The following is a 27,768-nucleotide window of genomic DNA, read 5'->3' as shown; positions in this document are numbered from 1 at the left end:
AGTAACTTTTACAAAAACATTTTTATTCAGTTATAACATAGAAGCAAGTGAACACAAGTCATATATGTATGACACCAGCATCCAGATCAAGGAAAAGAACATTTCTGCAAGCCCATAGACCCTCTGGGTTCCCTTCCAGTAACTACCTACCCCCCCAAGGGTAACCACTATCCTGCTTCTAACACTATCTACTAGTTTAGCTTGTGTTTAAACCTTATACACATAGAATCACATACAGGATATACTCTTTTATACATGACCTTTTCTCCCCTGAACATCATGTTTGTGGGATTTATCTATATGGCTGCTGCACCCTCCCCTTGGGATAAGGACTCAAGGCCTAGACCCAGGGGACAATATTGGGACCCTTTTTATCGGGTAGGTCATGTTGTTTATTCCAATACAGTAATAAAGTAGATATTATTTCTATATGGCTAATTACTTATTTGGTCTAGAACTTAGGTGGGGAAGAGCATTATGATAAATAATAATCTTTGAAGCCAGATTAAAGTCATTAAATGAGACAGAATATTGAGCCACATTCAGTTGACAGAAATTCACTTCATTCAATTGGCAGAAATGGAGCCATGTATGTTTAAAGTACTTTTAAAAGTTTTTGCAATCTCTAATATCCAATGTTTAAGCAATATAAGTGTGAAAATACTACAGGAGTGGGGCGTGCATAGCCACGAGACTCAGCCAGTTCACACTAGCACAAGAGTGCACATTTTCTTTTCTTATTCATGGGTAGATGAATTGCTTTCTGTTCAGTTTACCCACCTGGGCTTTTGAGAGATTGTTTTCAAGAGCGATGAAATTACTAAGAGTGAGCTAGTGCAAAACAAAGGCTGTTTTCTGAAAGTTTCTTTCAGTGTGTAAAGTAGCTGAAATTTCAGGAAAGTCTAATCACACTTTGCCAGGAGCACTGCATTTCTCCTTTTTCTTCTGAGGCGTTACTTCTATCCATGACCTTGAAGAGCTTTTTGACGTGTTGGATATGACCTTGAAGAGCTTTTTGACGTGTTGGATATGACCTTGAAGAGCTTTTTGACGTGTTGGATATAACCTTGGCAAGGAAATTCACTCTAGAAAAGAGAAAGTGTATTAGCAGATATTAAAAGTCTGATTTTGGAGGCTTTCTTTGATCCATATTTAGAATGCATTCCCCCCACATGTTGTACAGTAGTGGCCTTTCCAACTTTACCAAAATATATGATTGCATCAATATTAGTTTCAAACAAATTTCATTCTTCGATCTGTTAATCATGTTACCATTTACTAATAAGACCATAATTGAATCATTAGTCTGTCCCTTTAAATAATTTCTTTTTTAAAAAAAATTATGGCTTTTAGAGGAAAGGCAAGGATTTTTAAATTGTGATGACATGCCCTAAGAGGGTTTACGAAAGAACACAGAAAAGCATAAACAGAACAGAGATGCCCTAGTAAGATCTCATCACATTAACAAAGGAATGGGGCCATGGAGACTCTAGGGAGGCAGGTGGCTGTGTCCATGACAAGAAGGAGGAGATGCAAGCTTTCATTCTCAGCCTGTTGGTCTGTATCACTCAATCTCCAAGTGATTTTATCCAAGCCTCAGTTCTTTCTTTCATAAGAGATTGGGGCAGGTGATTTCTTTTTTTTTTTAAGATTTTATTTATTCATTTGAGAGAGAGAAAGAGAGCACAAGTGGGGGCAGGCACAGGAGGGGCAGAGGGAGTGGGAGAAGCAGACTTCCTGCTGAGCAGGAAACCCGAATCAGGGGTTGATCCCAGGACCCCGAGATCATGACCTGAACCAAAGGCAGATACTTAACCAACTGAACCACACACCCATCTGGGACAGGCAATTTCTAAAGCCATTCCAACTTCATATTAAGCAGTTCTCTAACTGGCTTGCTGGCCAGAAGGCACCCACTAATAATCTCAGATACCAGGGTCATCATGAAGGAACCCATTCATAGAACTCTCTCCTCACTATGAAAGTCACCTACATGAACCACATGATCAATAACTGACTCCTCTTTCTGACACTTTTTCTCAACCTGGATCATCACAGCTCACATATTGGGACCCAATAGGTGTCATGTGACATGTCGAATACTCACCCCAGGATTGTTGGAGTACACTTGTTTCCACCAAAGGATGGAAGCATATGCAGCCAATAAGAGCTCCAGCACAGTGAAGACCAGCATCACCACCAGCACCCCCTGTGAATCAAACCAGGGATGGTTGGTGTCTGACTAGAGCAAGGAGACTTGGGGGGTGAGAGCTCTAGCAGTGGACAGAAGCAGGGAAATACGCAGCAACAGATAAAAGAAGTAAACCCTGTTGTTTTTATTGTTATGATGTTTCTAGTGTGGATTTGTTTTTATTTATCCAGGAACAGTCTCCGTTCATACCTTCCATCTGAAATCTCATGTCTTTAATTATGAAAATTTGCTGGTTATTTCTCTTTGCGTATTTCCTCTCTCCCTGGCCATCCTCCTGGAGTTCATGTTAGATGTGTATTGACCTTTTTTGCTTCACTCTGTCCTCCCTCTCTGTTAACCAGTCACTCATATTTGTCAGATTTCTACTATAATGTGTTGTGCTCTTGTGTTATTTAATCAGACCTAAATTTCATCTCACTGTTTTTTTAATTTTATTGTATTATGTTAGTCACCATACAATATAACATTAATTTTTGATGTAGTGATCCACGATTCGTTGTTTTCATATAACACCCAGTGCTCCATGCAGTACGTGCCCTCCTTAATACCCATCACCGGGCTAACCCATCCCCCCACCCCCCCTCCCCTCTAAAACCCTCAGATTGTTTCCTGGAGTCCATAGTCTCTCATGGTTCATCTCTCCCTCCAGTTCCCCCCCCCATTTTTCCCTTCCTTCTCCTAGCGTCCTCCCTGCTATTCCTTATGTTCCACAAACAAGTGAAACCATATGATAATTGACTTTCTCTGCTTGACTTATTTCACTTAGCATAAGCTCCTCCAGTCCCATCCATGTTGATGTAGAAGTTGGGTATTCATCCTTTCTGATGGCTGAGTGATATTCCATTGTCTATATGGACCGCATCTTCTTTATCCATTCATCTGTTGAAGGGCATCTCGGCTCTTTCCACAGTTTGGCTATTGCGGACATTGCTGCTATGAACATTGGGGTGCATGTGGCCCTTCTTTTCACTACATCTGTGTCTTTGAGTGCAATTGTTGGGTCATAAGGTAGCTCTATTTTTAATTTTTTGAGGCACCTCCACACTGTTTTCCAAAGTGGCTGTACCAACTTGCATTCCCACCAACAGTGTAAGAGGGTTCCCCTTTCTCCACAACCTCTCCAACATTTGTTGTTTCTTGCCTTGTCCATTTTTGCCATTCTAACTGGTGTAAGGTGTATCTCAATGTGGTTTTGATTTGATTTTCCCTGATGGCTAATGATGATGAACATTTTTTCATGTGTCTATTAGCCATTTGTATGTCTTCTTCAGAGAAGTGTCTTTTCATGTCTTCTGCCCATTTTTTTTTTGACTTGATTATTTGTTTTTTGGGTGTTGAGTTTGAGAATTTCCTTATGGATCTTGGATAACAGCCCTTTATCTGTAGTGTCATTTGCAAATATCTTCTCCCATCCTGTGGGTTGCCTCTTTGTTTTGTTGACTCTTTCCTTTGCTGTGCAGAAGCTTTTTATCTTGTCGAAGTCCCAAAAGTTCATTTTTGCTTTTGTTTCACTAGCCTTTGGAGATGTATCTTGAAAGAAGTTGCTCTGGCTGATGTCAAAGAGGTTACTGCCTATGTTCTCCTCTAGGATTTTGATGGATTCCTGTCTCACATTGAGGTCTTTCATCCATTTTGAGTTTATCTTTGTGTATGGTGTTACAGAATGGTCGGGTTTCATTCTTCTGCATGTGGCTTTCCCAATTTTCCCAGCACCATTTATTGAAGAGACTGTCTTTTCCATTGCATATTTTTTCCTGCTTTGTCAAAGATTATTTGACCACAGAGTTGAGGGTCCATATCTGGGCTCTTTATTCTGTTCCATTGGTCTATATGTCTGTTTTTGTGCCAGTACCATGCTATCTTGGTGATCACTGCTTTGTAATATAGCTTGAAATTGGGCAACGTGATGACCCCAGCTTTGTTTTTCTTTTTCAATGTTTCCTTGGCGATTCGGGGTCTTTTCTGATTCCATACAAATTTTAGGATTGTTTGTTCCAGCACTTTGAAAAAATGTCATTGGAATTTTGATCGGGATGGCACTGAAGGTATAGATTGCTCTGGGTAGCATAGACATTTTAACAATGTTTATTCTTCCAATCCATGAGCATGGAATATTTTTCCATCTTTTTGTGTCTTTTTCAATTTCTTTCATGAGTGTTCTGTAGTTCCTAGAGTATAGATCCTTTAGCTCTTTGGCTAGGTTTATTCTCAAGGTATCTTATGGTTTTTGGTGCTATTGTAAATGGAATTGTTTCTCTAATTTCTCTTTCTATAGTTGCATTGTTAGTGTATAAGAAAGCAACTGATTTCTGTGCATTGATTTTGTATCCTGACACATTACTGAATTGCTGTATGAGTTCTAGTAATTTAGGGGTGGAGTCTTTTGGGTTTTCCACATAAAGTATCATGTCATCTGGGAAAAGAGAAAGTTTGACTTCTTCTTTGCCAATTTGAATACATTTTATTTCTTTTTGTTGTCTGATTGCTGTTGTTAGGACTTCTAGTACTATGTTGAACAATAGTGGTGAGAGTGGGCATCCTTGATGTGTTCCTGGTCTTAAGGGAAAGGCTCTCAGCTTTTCCCTGTTGAGGATGATATTCGTTGTGGGTTTTTCATAGATGGATTTTATGAACTTGAGGAATGTTCCCTTTATCCCTATACTCTGAAGAGTTTTAATCAGGAAAGGGATGTTGTATTTTGTCAAATGCTTTTTCTGCATCAATTGAGAGGACCATATGGTTTTTCTCTCTCTTCTTATTAATGTGTTCTATCACATTGATTGATTTGCGAATGTTGAACCACGCTTGCATCCTGGGGACAAATCCCACTTGGTCGTGGTGGACGATCCTTTTAATGTATTGTTGGATCCTCTTAGGATTTTGTTGAGGATTTTGGAATCCATATTCATCAGGGATATCGGTCTGAAATTCTCCTTTTTGATGGGGTCTTTGCCTGGTTTAGGGATTAAGGTAATGCTGGCCTAATAGAATGAGTCTGGAAGCTTTCCTTCTGTTTCTATTTTTTGAAACAGCTTCAGTAGAATAGGTATTCTTTCTTCTTTGAATGTTTGGTAGAATTCCCCAGGGAATCCATCAGGCCCTGGACTCTTTTTTGGGGGAGGTTTTTGATCACTGCTTCAATTTCGTTACTGGTTATTGGTCTGTTCAGGTTGTCAATTTCTGCCTGTTTCAGTCTTGGGAGTTTATAGGTTTCCAGGAAGGCATCCATTTCATCCAGATTGCTCAGTTTATTGGCATATAGTTGTTGATAATAATTTCTAATAATTGTTTCTATTTCCTTGGTGTTAGTCGTGATCTCTCCCCTTTCATTCATAATTTTATTAATTTGGGTCCTTTCTCTTTTCTTTTGGATATAACTGGGCAGTGGTTTATCGATCTTATTAATTCTTCCAAAGAACCAGCTTCTAGTTTCATTGATCTGATCTACTGTATTTCTGGTTTCTAATTCACTGATCTCTGCTCTAATCCCAATTATTTCACTTCTAATGCATGGCTTAGGCATCGTTTGTTGCTTTTTCTCTAGTTCTTTAAGGTGTAGAGTTAGTTGGTGAATTTGGGATTTTTTTATTTTTTTGAGTGAGGCTTGGATGGCTATGTATTTCCCCCTTAGGATCACCTTTGCAGTATCCCATAGGTTTTGGACTGATGTGTTTTCATTCCCATTGGTTTCCATGAATTGTTTAAGTTCTTCTTTGATTTCCTGGTTGACCCAAACATTCTTGAGCAGAGTGGTCTTTAGCTTCTAAGTGTTTGAATTTCTGCCAAATTTTTTCTTGTGATTGAGTTCCAGTTTTAAAGCATTAGGGTCTGAGAATAGGCAGGGAATAATCTCAATCTTTTGGTATCAGTTGAGACCTGATTTGTGACCCAGTATGTGGTCTATTCTGGAGAAAGTTCCATGTGTGCTCGAGAAGAATGAGTATTCTGTTGTTTTAGTGTGGAATGTTCTGTATATATCTATGAGGTCCATCTGGTTCAGTGTGTCATTCAAAGCTCTTGTTTCTTTGTTGATTTTCTGCTTAGATGATCTGTCTATTGCTGCAAGTGGAGTACTGAGGTCTCCTACAATTAACGTATTGTTATCAATATGACTCTTTATTTTGGTTAACAGTTGGCTTATGTAGATGGCTGCTCCCATGTTGGGGGCGTAGATATTTACAATTGTTAGATCTTCTTGTTGGATAGACCCTTTAAGAATGATACAGTGTCCTTCTGTGTCTCTAACTACAGTCTTTATTTTAAAATCTAATTTGTCTGATATAAGAATTGCTACCCCAGTTTCGTTTGAGGTCTGCTGGCATGGAAGATGGATCTCCATCCCTTCACTTTTAGTCTGGATGTATCTTTAGGTTCAAAATGAGTCTCTTGTAGACAGCATATGGATGAGTCCTGTCTTTTTATCCAATCTGCAACCGTGTGCCGTTTTATGGGAGCATTTAGGCCATTCACATTGAGAGTGATTATTGAAAGATATGAATTTATTGTCATCATGTTGCCTGTGAAGACCTTGTTTTTATTGATTGTCCCTGTAAATTTCTTTTCTATATCACTCTTGGAGTCTTTCTCCTTTTATAGAACCCCCCTTAATATTTCTTGCAGGGCTGGCTTAGTGGTCACGTATTCTTTCAGTTTCTGCCCGTCTTGGGAGCTCTGCATCTCTCCATCCATTCTAAATGACAGCCTTGCCAGATAAAGTATTCTTGGCCGCATGTTCTTCTTGTTTAGTACCCTGAATATGTCTTGCCAGGACTTTCTGGCTTACCAGGTCTCTGTGGATAGGTCTGACGTTATTCTGATGTTCCTTCCTCTGTACTAAGGAATCCCTTCCCCCTAACTGCCCTTAGGATGGTTTCCTTGGTTCTAAGATTTGCGAGTTTTACTATTACATGCCAGGGAACATGTTGGCCTGTTTTCCTTGATCTTGGAAGGGGTCCTCTCTGCCTCTAGGACATGAATATTTCTTTCATTCCCCAGATTAGGGAAGTTCTCAGCTACAATTTGCTCAAGTATATCTTCTAGTCCTCTCTCTCTCTCCACCCCCTCAGGGATTCCAGTAATTCTGACATTGGAACGTTTCATGGTGTCACTTATTTCTCTCATTCTATTTTCATGGATTCTGAATTGTTTTTCCCTGGCCTCCTCTTTTCCCTTTTTATCTATTAAATGGTCTTCCAGGTCACTAATTCGTTCTTCTCCCTTGCTTACCCCAGCTGTTAGATTATCTAGATTAGATTGGATTTCATTGATAGCATTTTTAAGTTCTGCCAATTCAGCTTTCATTTCTCTAGAGAGCACGAGAGGGAAGAGGGTCAGAGGGAGAAGCAGACTCCCCGCTGAGCAGGGAGCCCCATGCGGGACTCGATCCCAGGACTCCAGGATCATGACCTGAGCCGAAGGCAGTCGCTTAACCAACTGAGCCACCCAGGCACCCTATCTGAATCCATTTGTAAATCTATGACATAAGTCATAATCTCTGAGTCTTTCCTATTTTGGGGGTTCCTCCTCCGAGTCATTTTGTTGAGGGGTGTTTGAGGGAATGTATAGAGTCCAAATTATTGACCACAACCCAAGCAAGATGCACCTGTTTTTTAAGGACCTTAAGGTTGCTGGCCTCTTGTTTTCCCAGCCTGTCTTCTGGGGGAGAGGCCTGCTATGCTGTTACTCAGGCAACCCTGTTTGGGCAAAGTTGCCCTGCCCCCTGTGGTGGGGGAGGGGCTCAGTGAAAACTGGTTTTGGGGGGCTTTTGTTCTCCGGCAGCTTTCCCTGGTGGCTTTCCACATCTATTCTGAGAGTCAGAGCAGAAGAGACTGTTTCCAACCCTCTGCCTCAGAGCAAAGAGATCGCAGTCTGTTCTTCAGGGAATTCTCCAGGCCACACTATCTCCATTTCTGTCTGTGCTTCTATAAACTGCAGTGTCCTGGGTTGTGTGCCCCTCAGCAGGGCTCCCAGTCCTCACCTCCAGGTCGGGGCATGTCTCTGCCCTTTGTGTTTCTAAAACCACCAGCCGCCCCCAGTTCACACCCATGACCCTGCCAATCCGGTTTCCGTCAGAGGGGCTGCCCTAATGTCCTTTCCTCACCACTACCAGTCTGCGAGTCTGTGCCCGGTCACCAGCACGGGAGGCTATTGCTCACTGGTGGTGCAGGATCCCCACGGCCAGGCTCCCTCCCATTGCCATTTATCCTCTGATATCTGCCCGTGGAATCACGTCTTCCTACTTCAAACCTCAAAACCAACTGCCTGTGATATTCAGTTTGTAGAGATCCAGATCTATCTTCTTACATCTCAGGCTGATTTCAGGGTTGTTCAGAGTGGTCTGGTAGATATCCAGCTCAATTCTGGGGACCGTTTGGAATAGGGTCCCCTACTCCTTCGCCATATTTTCCCCCTCCCCTCACTATTTATTTCTTTGTATATGTTGAATCTACTGTTTAACTGATATGCTAAATTTTTAGTTTCAAAGAGTATAATTTGCATTTCTGATCATACTGTTTAGTTTTTTTTCAAATCTACTTGTTTTTTTCTTACTGTCATGTTCTTTCATTTTGGTTTTTATTCCTGTTTTATGCCTTTAATCATTTAAAGTATATTTTCATTATAGTCTTCCAAATTAGTATATAACCTCTAATTCTTGAGCAACTAACTTTAATATTTGTTCCATTTTGGGCTGTTCCCCATTTTTTCTCATGTTTTTAAGAATTTTTTACTCTTAGATGATGCCAGTATATAGGTGGATGGGGAAATTTTTTAATATATAGGAGACCCATCGGTTGGGTTTATGGATGCCTCCCTAGTGGAAGTTATAGATTTGATTCTGCTGGAAGCTCAGGAGTTCCACGACCCAGGAAGTTTTTACATTAATCCTTGTATTTGAGGTTCCTTTATTTTATATGTAATCTTGGATTTGGATACCGTCCATTCCTGCCCATGGCTTGGTGAGATGAATTCATCCTAGAAACCTTTATGGCAGAGTTTTTAAAGCTTCGTGGGATGTTGGGCAGAGTTTTCCTTGTTCTGTTTTCTACATAGGGTAAATATTCAGTCTCTGCTTCTAACATTTTTGCAGGTCACTCAGTGTGGGCCTGAAGAACTTCAGATTTGTCATGGGCATTAAAATACTATTATCCCAGCTGGTAGCACCTGTGTTCCCGCCCAGACCTCTCTGTTTTCTGGTCCCAGCTCTTGTTTGGTTACCTGGCTGTAGGATCCTTCTTAGCTCCTGGAATATAAGATACCTTTCTTCCTTGATTTTTTTCCTTCTTTCCACCCTCCCTTCCTTTCTTCTTCCAACCTCAGATATATATTTCAAATGTTTTGATGCATTACTTTGCTCAGGTTATGTTTGTGTTAATAAAGAGTGGGTGTTTGGGGTCAGTCCTGGTGCAACTTCTCTGATTTTGCAGGATGTTCTCTGGTTGTCTGGGAGTAGGAGACAGTTTGATGTATTGAGAGTAGTTTTCATTGAGTTAAACCGTCAAAGTCTGGGCAGGAAGGATGTCTCCCTCACCCTCACGGCTTTGCCTGATGTCTGCCTGCACCAGGGTTATGCTGTCTCCTGGACTTCCTTGCACTGATTTCTAATCAGATGCATTTCTGTGCCTTTTCACTTCCTCAAGCTCCAGGATCAAAGGGGTTGCTTTTGACAACCTCTAGGTTGAATGGGCAGAAACTTGCACACATTTTCTGGGATTTGTGAGACAGATCCAAGGGAATAAGAGATATTACATTTGTCTCCCTGGCTCCTGCTAGTGGAGTCACAAAGGAAGAAATTTTTCTCCTTAAAAGGCCAAAGTTTATGGTTTTAAAACTATGAGCCTGTATATAGAGGATTGACTAAGCCAGGATTTTTACCGTCAACAGGTGATGACCATCCAGCTTGGGAAGAATTTTGGCAAGAAAATGCTGCCCAGAGATGTTGGCATTTCTGCAAGGAGTGGAATCCATGGGTGGGTCATCTCCCATCCCCTTCTCCCTCTGCCAGCCCTGCTGGGCCAAAGTTATAATAATTAAAGTCCAAGTTCGACAGCTAATTTAATGTGGCTACATTAATCCCAAATCAAATAAAATTCAAATAAAGAGGGATATTTCTGCCTGTGTCAAGGGGGAAAAAATGCCTGCCCAACAAAGGGGGCACCCTGAGAACTAAACCTATTGAGAATGGAATATTTTTTTATGTAGGAAAGACTGCTGACCACCTCTTCTTTATCCATTCGTCTGTGGATGGACTCTTAGATTGCTTCCATATCTTGGCTATTGTAAATAATGCTGCAGTAAACACAAGGGTCCATATATCTTTTCAAACTAGCGTTTTTGTTTTCTTTGAGTCAATACCCAGTAGTGGAGTTACTGGATTGTAGGTATTTCTATTTTTAATTTTTTGAGGAACCTTCATCCTGTTTTTCAGAGTGGCTGCACCAATTCACATTTCCACCAACAGTGCATATTGTTCCCTTTTCTCCACATCCTGACCAACACTTGTTTCTTGTCTTTTTGATACTAGCCTTTCTGACACATGTGAGTTGGTATCTCATTGTGGTTTTGAATTGCATTTCCCTGGTGATTAGTGATGTTGAACGTCTTTTCATGTGTTTGTCGGCCATCTGTATTTCTTCTTTGGGAAAATATCTATTCATGTCTTCTGCCCATTTTTTAAATTGGATTATTTGTTTTTCCAGTGTTGAGTTGTGTGAGTTTCTATATATTTTGGATAGTAACCCCTTATAGAATATGTCATTTGCAAATATCTTCTCCCATTTAGTAGGTTGCCTTTTCTTTTTGTTAATGTTTTCCTTTGCTGTGCAGAAGCTTTTTTATTTTGGGTGTAGTCTCAATAGTTTATTTTTGCCTATTTCTCTTGCCAGAAGAGACATATCTTGAGCCCACAGCCCTTCTTGATTTCCTATTTTGACTTCGCACAATGTCAAAGTCAAACTTATATTTTGCAGTCTGCTGACAGGACTCTTTCAACCACGTTTTTTTTTTTTTTTCTGTCTACTTCCAGGCATTCAGATCAACAAGATACAGACTGCTGAAAAAGCAGAAATTATGCAAAGGAGAGAAGCTGAGATTTCACATGGCAGGATATTGAGTCTGAGGCTACTTACTGTTAGACTGACACTAGCCAGGAGACAGTCCTTGAATTCATATATCGAATAATAGTACATCGAATAAGGCAGTGTGGATAGATATTCCCTTTCTGAGTCGCACCGTCGAGAGGCAATCTCCAGGGATGCCAGGCCATCAGCAAGGAGGAAGAGGCCTGCTCCAGCAGCGAGAAAACTTACTGCACTTGAGGTCAGGCTGCTCATGGCCTGAAAAAGAAATTCTGCATTGGGATTTCATGGCAGAAGCAGCATGTGATACAGTTATTTCTCCATCCACTACACTACAGTGATGCTTCCCTGAATCTCTTTCCCCTCTAAGCTGCGTACTCCTGGGGGCACAGATTGTGTTCTGTATGTCCCTCTCCACTATCTGTTTATCACCTGATATAGTTAGCAAATGTTTGTTGAGTGCAAGAATGCATGAATAATTCCTCCTTCAGAATAGGGGTTCTGGCCCCTTGGCTCTCTGCAGACAGAGGTGACACTGCTCAAACCACTACCAGTACATTCCTTGACTTCCTCAACAGCCTTAGAATCATTCTTTTGCTTTAAGATCTTCTAGAATATGGCCTTTGGTCCCTCCTAGACCAACCTATGGCTTTTCTTTCCGTAAAAGAGAAAACTGGAGAAGCTAGAATACCTACCTATAGGTGGATGAAGCCTGAGAACCACATGCACCACACTCTCTCCTGGGTCATATTCTACATTTCAGGGTAAAGTGTTCTCACAGAATCTGGTTCCTCTGCAAATACACTGATGTGCTGGATTCTGTGCCAGGTTCCCAGCATATGCTCTTTTCTATTTGAACATCATTGTAGGATACTGTGGGTTGGGAGGATGGTTGCTCTGCCCCCTACTCCCTGGACCTGGTAGCTATGTGGCTTCAAGTGCTGAGTTACCAAAGGAAGAGCAGACAGAATGAGCAGTGCATTTGCCCAGGGCTGCCACATGGGCAATGGAGCCCACATATTGTCTTGCGTCCTATATGTGGAGCCCATATCATACCGGGTCATCCCGAGTATTGTTTTCCCTTTTAGGGTGTTCAGGACACTTGGGAAGCCACCCGTGAAATTCACATGTCCATCTTCCACATTTTATAAATGAGGAAAGTGAAGCCCAGAGAAGGAAGGAACTTCTTTGAGCATACAGATGGGTCAGTGACAGAGCTGGGACGAGAGTATAGGTTTCCTGGTTCCAAGTCCAGAACTCTGACTCCGTCCAATGAGGTGAACATTTCAAAATTCTGTCCACTAGTTCTGGGGTTTAGATTCTAGCTTCAAGTATCAGGAACATATACCAGCCTCATACAGCATCTTAGGTGCCTTCATCCATAGCTAACTACACCCTGGATCTTCCTGAGTCAGGATGTGGCTTTTCCCTAAGTCATCTTTGTGAGTGTGTGGCAGGGGAAAAAGGGAAAGATTGTTATGGAGAACATCAAAGACCCCACCCACACATTCCTGACTTTTGTCAGGAAAGTGGCTACAGTCTGATAATTCCTTGTTTCTGAGGGGGTGGAGGAGCTAACCACAGGCTCTAAGCCCACACACCTGTGCCTCTGATCTTGCCATTTAGGGAAATTGACTCATTATGAGACCGGTTTTTCCAGAAAAAGGATCTCTAGGATCTAGCTGGGATGGTCATCTACCCTATTCAGGGCCAAGATAATAAACTATAAAGACTCCATGGTATATTTAAAAATTTCTACTGTTTAAGCAACTGAGGTAAATCTCCAGGCTGGGAATATGATCCGGGCCTACACTGTGTAGCAGAAGAACACTGGTCTAGAAGGCAGGGAACTGGGGGTTTACACCCAGTTCACCAGTGGACCAGCAGTGAGAACTTGGGTTCTCTCCCTGCTCAGAGCCCTATTTTCCTAAGTTGTGAATGGAAACTTTAAACTAGAGTAATTAATCCTCAAGTTCCCTTTATTCCCATGAGCTGAGATTTGATAGTTCTCATACTTACAAAGGGCTTAGTTGACTTTTTCCCAGAAATAATAGAGAGGAATCCAGTAATGGCAAACTGCTCAGAAAAGAGAGAAATAATCAGTTCAGTTGTCTTGTGGAAATGAGGCCACCATGTTACTATTAATCAATCAATAAGTAATGTAAAACTTTTAGGGGAGATAACACTGTAGGAATGGTGTGGGTCCATATTGATAAAGTCCTGATTTCCACTCTCAGGATGCTTACATTGACTTTGAAAAATAGGCAGATGCACATAGGATCTGGGTTTCTGTTAGCAAAAATCACTGTGAGCTGAGGTGGCCCGGAGAGAAGGTGCACAGGGAGGGAAGAGAGTAGTGCTGAATTACAAGGTGGGAAGAGAGGAGGTTGAGAAAGACCAATGACTCGAAGCGATAGGAAGGTCAGAGCAGCCAACAGAAACACTTAGGGAAGGGGCTCTGACGGCACAAGGTACAGAAACATGTGGGCTTCAAGTATTGGTGTAGGGGGCCTGAGTTAGACTGGGAGCTGAGGAAGGTGGGAAGTACGAGGATAGGTGTGAGGAGTCTTTCAGACTGAAGCCCCAGAAGCCAGTATTTGAGCCCAGTGGTGGTCAGGATCCAGCTGGTGGAGGGAGAATAGTCTGAAAAGCTGAAACACTGGGTAAGCTTGTGGCTTTTAGGAATTGGTAGTCACAGACAAAGAGGGTCCAGCATGACCTATTTATACCTTTCATAAGGGAATGTGGGAGCCACAACTACTGATCAGATAGAGATATACGGGCAAATTATGCTCTGGGGACAAGAGAAGGGCTGCATAGTTTGTGTTTACACAAAGGCTCTATCCATACAGTGGTGGTGCCTTCATAGAAATCAGCTGCCCAGAATGTGTGCTTTCCCCCCCCCCCGCCTTTGTACAAGATACTACGTGGAAAATAAGTGGCCCTTTGTGGGAGGCATGACTAGGCCCTGGCTATCTCCAAAGAAAAGGATTGACTAGGCCCTTCTCCATGAGTAATTAGATGGAAGCCAGCAAAAAAGTTTTCCAAATTCTCAGGATTACTTCTGAACACATAACAAGTGTCCTTGCCTCCCATGAATTTCATTACCAGTTTAATTCTCTGCAACCTGTGGCATCTACCAGTGGTGCTCATTCTATCTTAAAAATGATCTTTTCACTCGTTACCTGGCAGGTGGATGATTCTTAAACTGAAGGAAATCCAATGACCTGATCAAAGGCCCAAAAAAGAATGTGAAACATTTTCCATTTTTCCAGAGATAGGCTGGGAGGCCAGGTACGAAATACTGTGCTGGTATGCCCACTGTATTACCCTCTCGCCTCCTGCCCCAACCAGCCACTCCCTGGGATGCTGACACAGGAGGAGGGATTAAGCCCCTCTGCTGCTCTTCCTGAATTAGAGAAACGTGACATGGGACAATGACAGAGGGAAAGTCAGAGGCCTTGGCTGCCTTCTCCTCTATCCCTACCTCTTGGGAGTCATGGAGTGACTTAGCACCTACTTAGCATTTAGAAAGCATATCCTCTCTTGGAGACCCCACTCTACTCACACATAGAGCTCCTACAAATGGGTACCCAGACATCAAAATGGTGGAAATTGTTGGCTTGAAGTGGGAAGAGTGGGGAGCAGAAACCAAAATGGCGCCCAAACTTGAAATCAACAGGCAACACAGGATCTGGATAATCTACAAGAGACAAGAAGGAAAATTCTAGGAACACACTTTGAACAGATGAAAGTTATTGTTTGAATATAAGTTGTGTTTGTAAAGAGTATAAAATATGCTATAATTGGCCATGTTAAAAAGGAGAAAAAGGGGCATCTGGGTGGCTCAGTCAGTTAAGCCTGCTTAAGATTCTCTCTCTCTCCCTTTCTCTCTGTTCCCCCTGCTCCACTCATGTGTGCTCAATCTCTCTCTCTCACACACAAATTAATAAAAAGGAAAAAAAGGTGTTACAAGGAGCCAGTAGGCATTCTCTAAGAGAAAGAAAGTCATGTATAACTAACCTCTTCTCTTCTGATAGGATTATTAAACTAGCAAGTCAGGAAGTGATCATATGTACATTTTAACTGTATTTTGAAAAAGATAGTTGATAATTTGTTCTTGTTCTAGGAAAAGCAAATGGAGAAAATTTTTCTGGACACTAGTTCAGTTAGATGAATGTAGAAAGCAAACTTATCAAAGAAGAGTGAATAAAGGACTCAATTTCGTTTGAAATAAAATAGAGCAGAAAGTCTCTAGTGCATAATCCATCTTATGCATCATTGGATTTTAATAATAATTACTATTTTCACGACACCAATGATAATAATAATAATCTGTATTTGTTGAACACTTTCTATACTCTGATTATTCATCTCATCTTTTTTATGGATGAGAAAAATGAGGCACCCGGATAAAAATAGTTTGTACAAGCCCACACAAATGGCCGAGTGGAAGATCTAGGATTTACCCCTGTTACTTTGATCTAGAACCCACACTCTAACCCACTGTTTAATGCACATGCAATTGAAAGATGATGCAAACATAGGAGAAATAACCTGAAGTCAAGAGAATTCCATCATTCATATAATTAATATGTATTAAATATCTGTTGTGGGCCAGCACCAGGGAAATGAAGCAAATGAAAATCACTGCCACTGGCCATGTATTATGTACTTTACAGATACGTTCCTTGGAAAGTATAGAATGAGTTCAGAGCAAAGTCGTAGGAAATGAGGTCCGAGAAGTACTGGGGGCAGGGTGCAAACCATATAGGGCTTTGTAGGCTATTTTACCTTTCATTGCCTTTCATTCTGAGTAAAAAAGGAAGTGAAGTGGATAATTTTGAATGAAGAGATTACATGATCCAATTTATATTTTCAAAGGATCATTCTACCTGCTGTGTTGAGAACAGATTATAAGGAAACAGAGCAGGGAGATCAATAAGGAGGGCGTTGCAGTAATTCACATGTGAGATGATGTTGACTTGAAAGAAGATGTTGACAGTGGAGATAGTAAGATGTAGTTGGATTCTAGATGCATGATGAAGATTAAACCTGTAGGATTTGCTGAGAGTTTGTGGATTATAAAACATAGGAATGAAAGTTGCCTCCAAGGGTTTTGGCTTGAGCATCTGAAATGATGGAATTGACATTGATCTGAGCTGGGGAATGTTGTATGAGGGGTGGGTTTGGGGACAAAGATGAGGATTTCAGTCTGGGACAGGTTAGGGGAGAGATGTCTAGTAGATATCCAAGTGGAAATGTATATAGGCTGTTAGACATATGAGTCTTAAGTTTAGAGGAGAGAACCAGGTAAGGGATATATAGTCTTTTTCCCCCAAGTCATAAGTGAAGATAATATTTAAAACTATATTACTGGATGGGATCACCATTGCAACAGATACAGAAACAAAATGGAATCAAGGACTGAGCTATCAAATACTCCAAAGGTAGGATCCAAGAAATAAATAGAAATAGTAAAGGAGTATAATAAAAGGAGCAGCAAAGAGGGAAAGAGGAAAACCAGAAGAATGTGGTTGTCCAAGAAGCCAAGTGAGTAAAATGTTTCAAATAGGAGAGAGTAGTCGGCTGCATTAAACACTTCTACTAGTTCAAGAACATTAATAACTAAGACTTGGAAATTAGGTTACTAATGTGGAGCAATGGGACAAGTCCCATGGGGTATGATTCAAGAGAGAATATCATTTCAGAGGACTTGGAAACATTGACTTTCTCTACCCCTTAGAGGAGTGTTGCTGGGAAGGCAAGTGACCAGCGGGCAGTAGCTGAAGGGGGTGTGAAGTTATAGGTATTTGTTTCTGCTTTTTTGTTCTCAAGATGGGAGAAATTACAGTAAGATTCTGTGCTCATGGAAATGATAAAAAGATTTGCAGAGAGAATAGGAAGAATTACTGGAACAAGTGATAAGGGATGGGATCTACTGCACAAAGGGAGGGTTATCATCAGTTAGAAGATGGACATCATATTGGTAATGGGGAGAGGAGAGAGAAGAATATATGGCACAGATATGAATAATTTCAGATGTGTAGCAGCTTGTGGACATTCTCTCCAGATTGCCTCAATTTTTGTAGTATTTTAGGAAGCAAGGTAATCAGTAGAGAGGGACGAAACCTCAGAGGTTTCAGGGGATAGAATGTATGAAATAGTTTTCTGGGGTAGTAGGAGAGTGAATGGAGGAAGGAAAGGTCATGTTCTTTTTAGACAGCTTTTACAGTCCATTTGAGGTTATGGTCACATATCAGAAGTGGAGTCCATGTGTGTGTTTTCAGCCAAGGTTAGTTGCATGGGTTCAGGTGTAGAATAAGCAAATGGGCAGAGCTAGAATTAAACCACTGTCGCAGTTTTTCCTGAAGATTATGCCTTAAGTTGAGGAGCACAAGGCTGTTGAGGGTGTTCACAAGAGTGAACTATGGGATCTTGGCTAGGTGAGAAAGGCTCTGTGAAATAGGAATATTCTCAGTAAGTCTCAGTGAGGTTAAAGAAAGAGTCAACATAGAGTCAGAGGGAGTGATCTGGAAAGATCAGAGTCGGTGGAGTATGGGATGCTTGAAATGTAAGTAATGGTGGCTTTATTGCTTTCAGTACTGATAAGGCCCAGGGTATGACTCGCAGAATGTTTGTCTAAGGAAGGATGGGCAAGATACCCGCGGAGAAGAGGTCAAGGAACAGAGAGGACGTGATACTGGAGGGATCGTAAACGCGAAGATTGAAACGGTCAAGGCTTATGATAAGACCTCTCCTGCAAGGAGTGACGGTGATTGAGGACAGTATCTCGAAAAGAAAAGGCAAATTACCCAGGAGAGTAGAAAAAGTGGCAATGACCTGGAGTCCTCCTGTATAGCAAGAGGACTCTGCGAATGGGGCTCTGGTTCTTTTTTCTTTTAACTGTATATTTCGCCTATTATCCTAAGTGTGTAAAATAGTGGCCGGGACATTTTAGGCGCTCAAAAATGGCAGCTGAATGTATGAATGAATAAACACAGTAAAACGTGTTTGCGATTCTAGGCCCATGTAGGCTAGATTGTAGGGAACAGGGTAAGCCTGCAAGGAAACTGTTGTTTGGAAGAAGTAAATTGAGGAGTGAGTACTAGTAAATGATAGCAGGAGGACAAACATTAACTGGTTTTATTTTCAAGCAACATGTTCATCAAACGATTTTTCTAAGGATGATCACTTTTCAAATTTGCCAGTACATCATTTAATTTTATTTTCTAAAACACTGATTATTTTTACGTTTTTAAACTAAACTCAGTCTTCTGAAATTTTAATTCTCCTATCAATTCTCGATTATTCCTAATACTAGAATTACCTAATAGAATGTTTTGAAGTTCATAAGTGTTTAAATTGCTGGAGATAATTATTCTTTCCCTTGCTCAAAATATAGATGACTTTTTAAAAATATCTTTTTTAGGGGTAGAAGACTCAATTAGGATTTTTTAAAATAATACATAAAAAGAGTTATTATGTTTGCTTGTTTTTTTAAAGTGGGAATGAGGGGCGCCTGGGTGATTCAGTCAGTTACACGTCTGCCTTCGGCTCAGGTCATGATCTCAGGGTCCTGGGATTGAGCCCCACATTGGGGCTACCTGCTCAGCGGGGAGCCTGCTTCTCCCTCTCCTCCTCCTCTCTGCTCATGCTCTCTTTCTCTGTCAAATAAATAAATAAAATCTTCTAAAAAAAAGTAGGAGTGAATTACTTATTTGGATGACATGAGATTCTAAAGTAGGAGCTTTTAGAGAATGAGAGAAGATTGATATTGAAGTGTCCTTGAGAAGCAAAGAGACTGCCTTCACTTCCAGGCCCAGAAATGGCGGGTCGCAGGGGAAACAGTGCCTTTGGGATCTAGGTTTCTGTTTGTACAATAGATGAGGAAGCCTTTGAGAAACAAATTGGGGAATGAAGAGGATTATGTGGTTAACTGATCCTGAATTCCAGAGGCCCCAACTAGGCAGGTTTCCAAAGTTGGAAATGAATAGGAGTCAGGTCTTAAAAGAGGATATTCAGAGCCAGGTGGGAATTAAAGTCCTGGATATGAAGGTTGATGACCCGGAACACATGGTTATAGTTAGGCAAACAGGGAGAAAATGTACAGTGAGGTTAGTCCAGACTGTCTCATCTCAAAATGGTTAAGAAATGAGCTCAAAACAGACTAATTTAATCCTATTGAGTAAAATCATGTGGTTAAATCCGAAATCTACTCTGTTAAAGACAAATTGCAAGAGACTTTCTTGTACAGATTTCAAGTAGACACCTAGTGGTTTTAGTGTACAGAGAGGCCTGAGTTGGATAGCGTCTTCCCATAAAGCTCCATTTCATGTCCCAGTTAGCCTGGAGTCAGACAGGAAAAAAAAAAAATGAAAGACTCTCCCAGATCCACTGTAGATCTGTAGTCTAAAGACATTCACCACATTTTCCCCAGTGTTCCCCTTACAATGACATCAACTTACTCCAAGGACTGTAGCTTCTTTCTGCAGACTGTTCTGTGGGTTATCTTCTTTTTGGTAGCTGTGTTTTGGTTTTTCTCTTTTGAGGATGATAATGCCATTTGGAGTAAAGGAGTCAAAGGCTCCCTTGGTCTTGGGCTGTGATAGCATGATGCTGATGACGCTGGAAGAGGCAGTGAACTCAGTTAGGACCCGAGGTTCAACCTGAAGATGTGAAACCATTTAAGATTTTTCTCCGTTGTCCAAGGGGTGACCTGTCCTTTGGGAACAGAACTGAATGTGGGGAGTAGTGGAAGCACCGGAAGACCAGCCTGCTTGGCAGAGTCCATCCATTGTGGACAGAAAGCATATCACTGGGACAAAATTAAACATTTTGAGGAGTCCCACATTCGAGAGGTAAACAATTCAGATAGAACTTGCCTTGTAGCCTTGAGGTTTTCCACGTCGCTGTCCTTCCAACAAGCCCTGCTTCCAGCCTCCCTCTCGCACCCGTGTACCTCTGCTTCACCTGTGCCGCATTCCCATGCCACATGTCCTGATACTGTACTTTTGGGCTGCACCTGTACTGCTCAGTCTCCCATCATAGTCTTGTTTTCTTTCCCTCAGATGTTGGTTAATCCTAGTACACATCTCTTTCTTGTGTAGGTCCTGTCCCACACGGAATGACCCCCTTGTCTATACTAGCTCAATGATTGTTAATATAAACACTTATTTAACTCCTGCTACATTCCAGGCACTAGGCCGTAGTAGCTCTAATCTTTATAACAACATAGGTGTTATTAACTCCACTTTATGCATTAGAAACTCAGGACTGGTAAGTTCAAGTGATTTTCATTATCTGAAATACACAAAGTGCTTAGCCTGGCACATTGAGAGTATTTAATACATGGTGTAGCAAATATAATTATTATTATCCTGTATTTGCGTCACGGTCTGAACCAAATCGATCTGGCTCAGAAGCTTGTGATAGTTTTCTCAATACCACATTAATTCTCCTCATCTTCCCTTCTTTCTTAACATTGACAGTTCCAATGTAGACTCAAGGGTATATCGTCTGCTGCTCACCAGCTCAGCAGTGTTGCTGAGCCTCTGTGGTATGAGCAGCAGAGTCCAGCCACTGGGCTGCTCCTTAGATCTGTTCTCAGCACAACATTCTCCCCCTTGGCGGCCACAGTTTGGATAAAGGCTTGTGATAATACAATGGTGCCACAGTTCTGTTCCCCAGTCCTTCTCCTCAATGTCAAGGTTCTCTTGGAGGGAGTGCATAACATATAAAGATGGGAACTGGCATCTACAATCTCATTACTAGTGAGGGAGATGGGAAAGGACATTGAGCTGGAAGTAGAATGCCTTAGCATCAATTTGCACATTTGAGCATGTGTCTTAGAGTCCAGTCCTATGCTTATATTCTATACACAACAGTTGTTACTAAGCTTACCATAAGCAAGTTGTTTTAGCCACTTCATAGGTTCATGGTGAGGGAGAGGAGATGATGCATGTGATGGGTTCAACATAGAACAGGGGCACATGATATACTCTCAATACATATTAGTTATATCTAAACTCACTGGAATTCCAGCTCAGATATTTATCAGTTGGCCACAGGCAGGTTATTTCCCCTCATTTATCCTGTTTCATTATGTATAAAATAGGGATAATAATAATGCTCTCATGAAGCACTCTTGTGAGGATTTGAATGACATGATTTAGATGAGTGCCCTGTTGTGTCCCTGTGATCTTTATCAGGTGCTCCATATCACTCAATAGAAGATTGGTGACTCCACCCCATTTCCACTCATAGATCCATGCCCTGGTCATTTCTTATGCTCTCTGGGCATCAGATACCTTTGAAAAGTTATTAAAAATACAGTTCTCCTTGTTTAAGGAGTTTTCTTTTTTGGGGATTTTGGAATCTGAACAGAAGTATGGTCGCGGTAACATGAATAAGGAGGGGAATAGTGTTGACGCTGAATCCTTTGTGGTAGAACTGGGGCAGAGGGGCCATGGGTGAGCATTCTAGCACATCTTTAAAACCAGAAAGGTAGAAAAAGTATCAGGTTAGGAGAGATTCTGGGTTTCAAAATCAAACAGTAGTTCCTGATAAAATGATAATAATTGCTAACATTTACTCGGCACCCACTGTGAATCTGGCATTCTGGTAAGAGCTTTGTGTAGAGTCTTCATTTAGCCTACACAACGACTCTCAGAGATAGGTGCTATTGTTACCTGAATTCTACAGATAAGAAAATGAGGCTTATATTTTCCTCTGTGGTCAGGAACAAGACAGGGATGTCCACTCTCACCGCTCTTATTTAACGTAGTACCAGAAGTCCCTGCCACAGCAATCAGACAACGAAAAGAAATAAAAGGTATCCAAATCCAAATCAGCAAGGAAGAAATCTAACTTTTACTATTTGCATATGACTGATACTCCATATAAAAAACCTGAAAGACTCCATCAAAAAATTGCTAGAACTGATACATGAATTCAGTAAAGTTGAGGATAAAAAATCAACGTACAGAAATTTGTTGCATTTCTATATACCAATAATGAGGCAGCAGAAAGAGAAATCAAAGAATCGATCCCATTTTTAATTGCACCAAAAACCATAAGATACGTAGGAATAAACCTAACCAGAGAGGTAAAAGATCTGTACTCTGAAAACTATAAAACACTGATGGAAGAAATTGAAGATGACACAAAAAAAATGGAAACACATCCCATGCTCACGGATTGGACGAACAAATGTTAAAATGTCTATATTACCCAAAGCAATTTACACATTGAATGCAATCCCTATCAAAATACCAACAGCATTTTTCACAGAGCTAGAACAAACAATCTTAAAATTTATATGGAACCACAAAAGACCCTAAATAGCCAAAACAATCTTGAAAAAGAAAAGCATGGCTAAATTAACAACAGGAAACAACAGATGTTGGTGAGGAGGAAGAGAAAGAACCCTCTTACACTGTTGGTGGGAATGCAAACTGGCACAGCCACTCTGGAAAACAGTGTGGAGGTTCCTCAAAAAGTTAAAAAAATAGAGCTACCGTATGATGCAGCAATTGCACCATTAAGTATATAGCCAAAGGATACAAAAATACTAATTCAAAGGGATACATGCACCCCAATGTTTATGGCAGTATTATCTACAATAGCCAAATTATGGAAAGATCCCAAATATTCATCAAGTGATGAATGGATAAAGAAGGTGTGTATACACATACACACACACACACACACAAATACATGCACGCAATGGAATATTACTCAGCCATCAAAAAGATTGAAATCTTGCCGTTCGCAACAATTGGATGGAGCTAGAGAGTATTATGCTAAGCGAAATAAATCAGTAAGAGAAAGACAAATACCATATGATTTCACTTATCTGTGGAATTGAAGAAACAAAACAAATGAACATGGCCAGGGGGAAAAGAGAGCAAAACCAAGAAACAGACTCCTGACCTTAGAGAACAAATTGATGGTTACCAGAAGGGAGGTGGGGGAGGTGGGTTTAATAGGTGATGGGGATTAAGGAGGGCATTTGTGATGAGCTTCCAGTGTTGTATGGAAGTGTTGAATCACTAAATTGTACCCTGAAACTAATATTACACAGTATGTTAATTAAGAAGAATTTAAATTAGGGGTGCCTGGGTGGCTCAGTTATTAAGTGTCTGGCTTCAGCTCAGACCATGGTCCCAGGGTCCTGGGATCGAGCCCCTCATCGGGGTCCCTGCTCGGCGGGAAGCCTGCTTGTCCCTCTCCCACTCCCCCTGCTTGTGTTCCCTCTCTCGCTGTGTCTCTCTCTGTCAAATAAATAAAATCTTTAAAAAAAAAATTTAAATTTAAAAAAAAAGAAAAGAAAATGAGGGTCAGAGAGGGTAAATGGTTTTCTTAAGATTGTATATCTAGCATATAATGGAGCAAGATTTGAAAACGGGCAATGTAATGCCTAGGCTCTTCTATATCCCCAGTAGGTATGGGCCTGCCCACCTTGCCACACATAATGCTCAGCCCCTCTATCCTCTCTCCCTCATAGCCGAAGTCCATTGGCTACCACTCTCTGGCCATTCTGACTGGAGTGAGGCGATATCTCATCATAGTTTTGATTTGTATTTCCCTGATCATGAGTGATGTTGAGCATTTTTTCATGTGTCTGTCGGCCATCTGTATGTATTTTTTGGAAAAATATCTGTTCATGTCTTCTCCCCATTTTTAACTGGATTGTTTTTTGGGTGTTGCATTTTATAAGTTCTTTACATATTTTGGATACCAACCCTTTATCTGATATGTCATTTGCAAATATCTTCTCCCATTCCATAGGTTTCCTTTTAGTTTAGTTGATGGTTTCCTTTACTGTGCAGAAGCCTTTTATTTTGTTGAAGTCCTAATAGTTTATTTTTGCTTTTGTTTTCCCTACCTCAGGTGATGTATCTAGTAAGAAGTTGTTGTGGCCAATGTCAAAGAGGTTACTGCCTGTGTTCTCCTCTAGGATTTTAATGGTTTCCTGTCTCATATTTAGGTCTGTCATCCATTTTGAATTTATTTTTGTGTATGATGTAAGAAAGTGGTCCAGTTTCATTCTTCTGCATGTGACTGTTCAGTTTTCCCAACACCATTTGTTGAAGCTGTCTTTTTTCCATTGGATATTCTTCCCTGCTTTGTCAAAGATTAGTCGACCATAGAGTTGTGGGTTCATTTCTGGGTTTTCTATTCTGTTCTTTTGATCTATGTGTCTCTTTTTGTGCCCAGTATCATACCGTCTTGATCATTATAGCTTTGTAATATAACTTGACGTCCGGAATTGTGATGCCTCCAGCTTTGCATTTCTGACCTTGGACATTTGTTCCCATATTCTGGTAAATTGGTTTCTGCTGTATTCCTGTGGTTTACTAGCCCAAATGTGCTAAGTAGACCCCTTCCTCTTTCTAGTCTTAATCCCCAGTCTCTCGGGGTTCATTTGCATTGTCACAAATTGCAGGATTTCTTCCTTTGTAAGGCCGACCATGAGGACGCTGTGCTAAGTGAGTAAGCTGGCCACAGAGGACAGAACACTGAGTGACTGAACTTACATAAGCTATCGAAAATAGGCTCACTGAGGCAAAGACTAGAGTGGTGGTTGCCAGGCTCTTGGGGAGGAAGAAATGGGGAGTTGTTGTACAACGTGCATAAAATTTCAGTTGTGCAAGGTAAGTTCTAGAGATCTCCACAGCATTGGGTTTATAGGTAGACTGACGGTATTGTGCATTTAAGTCTGTTAGAGAGGAGGTGTCATGTTAAGTGTTCTTACCACAATAAAAAACTAAAAAAATAAAATCCCAACTTAGGGATTTAAAAACAAAAGTCTCTAGTTCTGGATCCTTTCCTATAGGATTTCTATAGGATTCCTTCCTATATTTTTCAGTCCTCATACCTAAGGACTACAGCATATACTTGATTCTAGTCCTGACGCTAGGACCTGGAAGCCTTGTTGGTACACTTATGATACTCTGGATACCATGTACCTTTATTTTCTTTTATTATTTTTTAATTGTTTTGTTTAAAAGAGTGTATAACAACAATGGAATATTATGCAGTCATCAAAAGGAATGAGATCTTGCCATTTGCAACGACGTGGATGGAACTGGAGGGGGTTATGCTGAGTGAAATAAGTCAATCAGAGAAAGACATGTACCATATGACCTCACTGATATGAGGAATTCTTAATCTCAGGAAACAAACTGAGGGTTGCTGGAGTGGTGGGGGGTGGGAGGGATGGGGTGGCTGGGTGATAGACATTGGGTAGGTATGTGCTATGGTGAGCGCTGTGAATTGTGCAAGACTGGTGAATCACAGATCTGTACTTCTGAAACAAATAATGCAACATATGTTCCGAAAAAAGAAAAAGAAGAAGATAGCAGGAGGGGAAGAATGAAGGGGATTAAGTCGGAGGGGGAGACGAACCAGGAGAGACGATGGACTCTGAAAAACAAACTGAGGGTTCTAGAGGGGAGGGGGTGTGGGGGGATGGGTTAGCCTGGTGATGGGTGTTAAGGAGGGCACATTCTGCGTAGAGCACTGGGTGTTGTGCACAGACAGTGAATCATGGAACACTACATCAAGAACTAATGATGTAATGTATGGTGATTAACATAACAATAAAAAATTATTTAAAAAAAGAGTGTGTAACATAGCAAATACAATGAAAAAGGAAATACATTTTGAAGAAGAAAATGAAGTTCCTTAAATCTCAATTTCTACACAATAACAGGTGTTTCATACATATCCTTTCATTCTCGCATTTTCTCCCCCCTCTTTCTTTATATGTGTTTACACGCATTCATCGTTCTACATAAACAGAATCATTCCATCCATGCCAGTTAGAAATCTTTTTGCACTCAACATTATTCTGTGAACATCTCTGACACTAATGAATGTAAGCAATAAAAATCCTAAATTTAAAAGCCAAATGGTACATTCTGACACATGATACCGTGTGGATGAAACTTGAAGACAATATGCTAAGTGAAATAAGCCAGTCACAGAAGGACAGATATTATATGATGGCACTTCTGGGAGGCAGCTGGAGTGCTCAAGTTCATCAAGACAGAAAGTAGAATGATGGATACCATGGGTGGGAGGAGAGGGAAATGTGGAGTTAGTGCTTAATGGGCATGGAGTTTCAGTCTGGGAAGATGAAAAAGTTCTGGAGTTCAGTTGTGGGGATGTTGCACAAGAATAAGGATGTACTAAATACCACTGAACGATACACTTAAAAATGGTTAAAATGCTAAATCTTGTGTTTTATATATATATATATATATATATATTACCACAATAAAAAAGCCAATGTATCCAAATGAATAGATGTTTCAAGGTTCATTTAACCAGTGAAGTTTATTTAGGTTGTTTCTCTCTCTCTCTCCCTCTCTCTCTTCACCATTATGAACAATGCTATAGTGAACATCTTTGCACTTCTCTGGTGCCTCACCTATTCAATTATTTCCTTAGAGTAACATTTAGAAGTGGATTTATGAAGTTTAAGGCTATGATACATGTATTGGCTACTTTTTAGGGGGAATTCTATAGAGCCAGCATTCTTTATGGTTCACTGGAAGTCTCCAGACTGATGCCATCATCCCCAGACTCCACAGTCTAAGGTGAGAGGGAGTGCTTGGTCCCCCCACATTCATCAAGTGGAGTCAAACTTGCGGTGGCCCACAACTTTTCCAGACAGTTCTAAAACCCCCACTTTGGAGACAAATCATAACTTAGAAGACAACTGCTCTGCATGCAACAATTTTCTCTATGACAGAAATAGAATGGAACCTTAGGGTCCTAACGCAGGATTCAGTCTAACTACACAGTATTTTCTTTTTTTTTTTATTTTTTTTTTAAGATTTTATTTATTTATTTGAGAGAGAGAGAGAATGAGAGATAGAAAGCACGAGAGGGAAGAGGGTCAGAGGGAGAAGCAGACTCCCTGCTGAGCAGGAAGCCCGATGCGGGACTCGATCCCGGGACTCCAGGATCATGACCTGAGCCGAAGGCAGTCGCTTAACCAACTGAGCCACCCAGGCGCCCTACACAGTATTTTCTGAGAGCATATTCTGTTTAAGACTGAGTGACATATGAAGAAATGCAGAGAATTGTAGAAAATCATCACCCCAAGTCTTGAAGGAAACCTAAGGATTGTTTCACCCAATTCTTTTGTTTGGAAAGTGGGTAAACTATTGATCAGAACAGGGAATTAACTCATCAGTCATGCAGTTACTCAGAAGAAAGACAGAATAAAAATCTGATTCCTGTCTGGCTATTCCAAGGACAGTCATCTCCCCCTCCCCCCCAAATTCAGGATTCAAACCAAGGTGCCCACCTGTTCTTGTAGCCCAGTCCTGTAAGTGGTGGCTGGTGGGCCAGCTCTCTGCTGGGGAGTCCTCAGGCAGAACCTCCTACGGGCTCTTCCTGCCAGAATGATCTTGCTCCTCTGCTCTCCAGCCTCTGAGACTTCCTGCCCCTTTCTCAGAGCACTAG

General features: G+C 41.0%; 1 protein-coding gene across 2 annotated transcripts; it reads right to left on the bottom strand.

The window, feature by feature from the left end:
* Positions 1-27,768, bottom strand: MS4A7 (membrane spanning 4-domains A7). 2 transcript variants are annotated; one of them, XM_027579290.1, is made up of 7 exons: positions 27,611-27,768; positions 19,755-19,914; positions 14,855-14,989; positions 13,306-13,362; positions 11,338-11,544; positions 2,108-2,209; positions 1-1,085 (listed from the first exon to the last, which is right to left on the bottom strand). In XM_027579290.1, exons 2-7 carry the CDS (start codon positions 19,899-19,901, stop codon positions 960-962), a joined length of 774 nt encoding a protein of 257 aa, XP_027435091.1. In that variant the 5' UTR covers positions 19,902-19,914; positions 27,611-27,768; the 3' UTR covers positions 1-959. The 2 variants fall into 2 exon arrangements, with proteins under 2 accessions (XP_027435091.1, XP_027435092.1); XM_027579291.1 differs by lacking the exon at positions 14,855-14,989.

Source organism: Zalophus californianus, chromosome 11, assembly GCF_009762305.2.
Source record: "Zalophus californianus isolate mZalCal1 chromosome 11, mZalCal1.pri.v2, whole genome shotgun sequence".
In the NCBI taxonomy this organism is placed as follows: domain Eukaryota; kingdom Metazoa; phylum Chordata; class Mammalia; order Carnivora; family Otariidae; genus Zalophus; species Zalophus californianus.
Note: the sequence above shows the minus strand (reverse complement) of the source record. Positions and strands in the feature narration are given on the sequence as shown.

Coding starts and splice junctions, on each gene's coding strand:
- MS4A7 (XM_027579290.1), bottom strand. CDS start 19,901: ATGCTATCACAGCCCAAGACCAAGGGAGCCTTTGACTCCTTTACTCCA. Junction 14,990..19,754: donor AAGAAGCTACAGTCCTTGGA/GTAAGTTGATGT, acceptor TGTCTCTTGTAG/ATTATCCAGATCCTGTGTTG. Junction 2,210..11,337: donor TGGCTAGTGTCAGTCTAACA/GTAAGTAGCCTC, acceptor TTTGATTCACAG/GGGGTGCTGGTGGTGATGCT.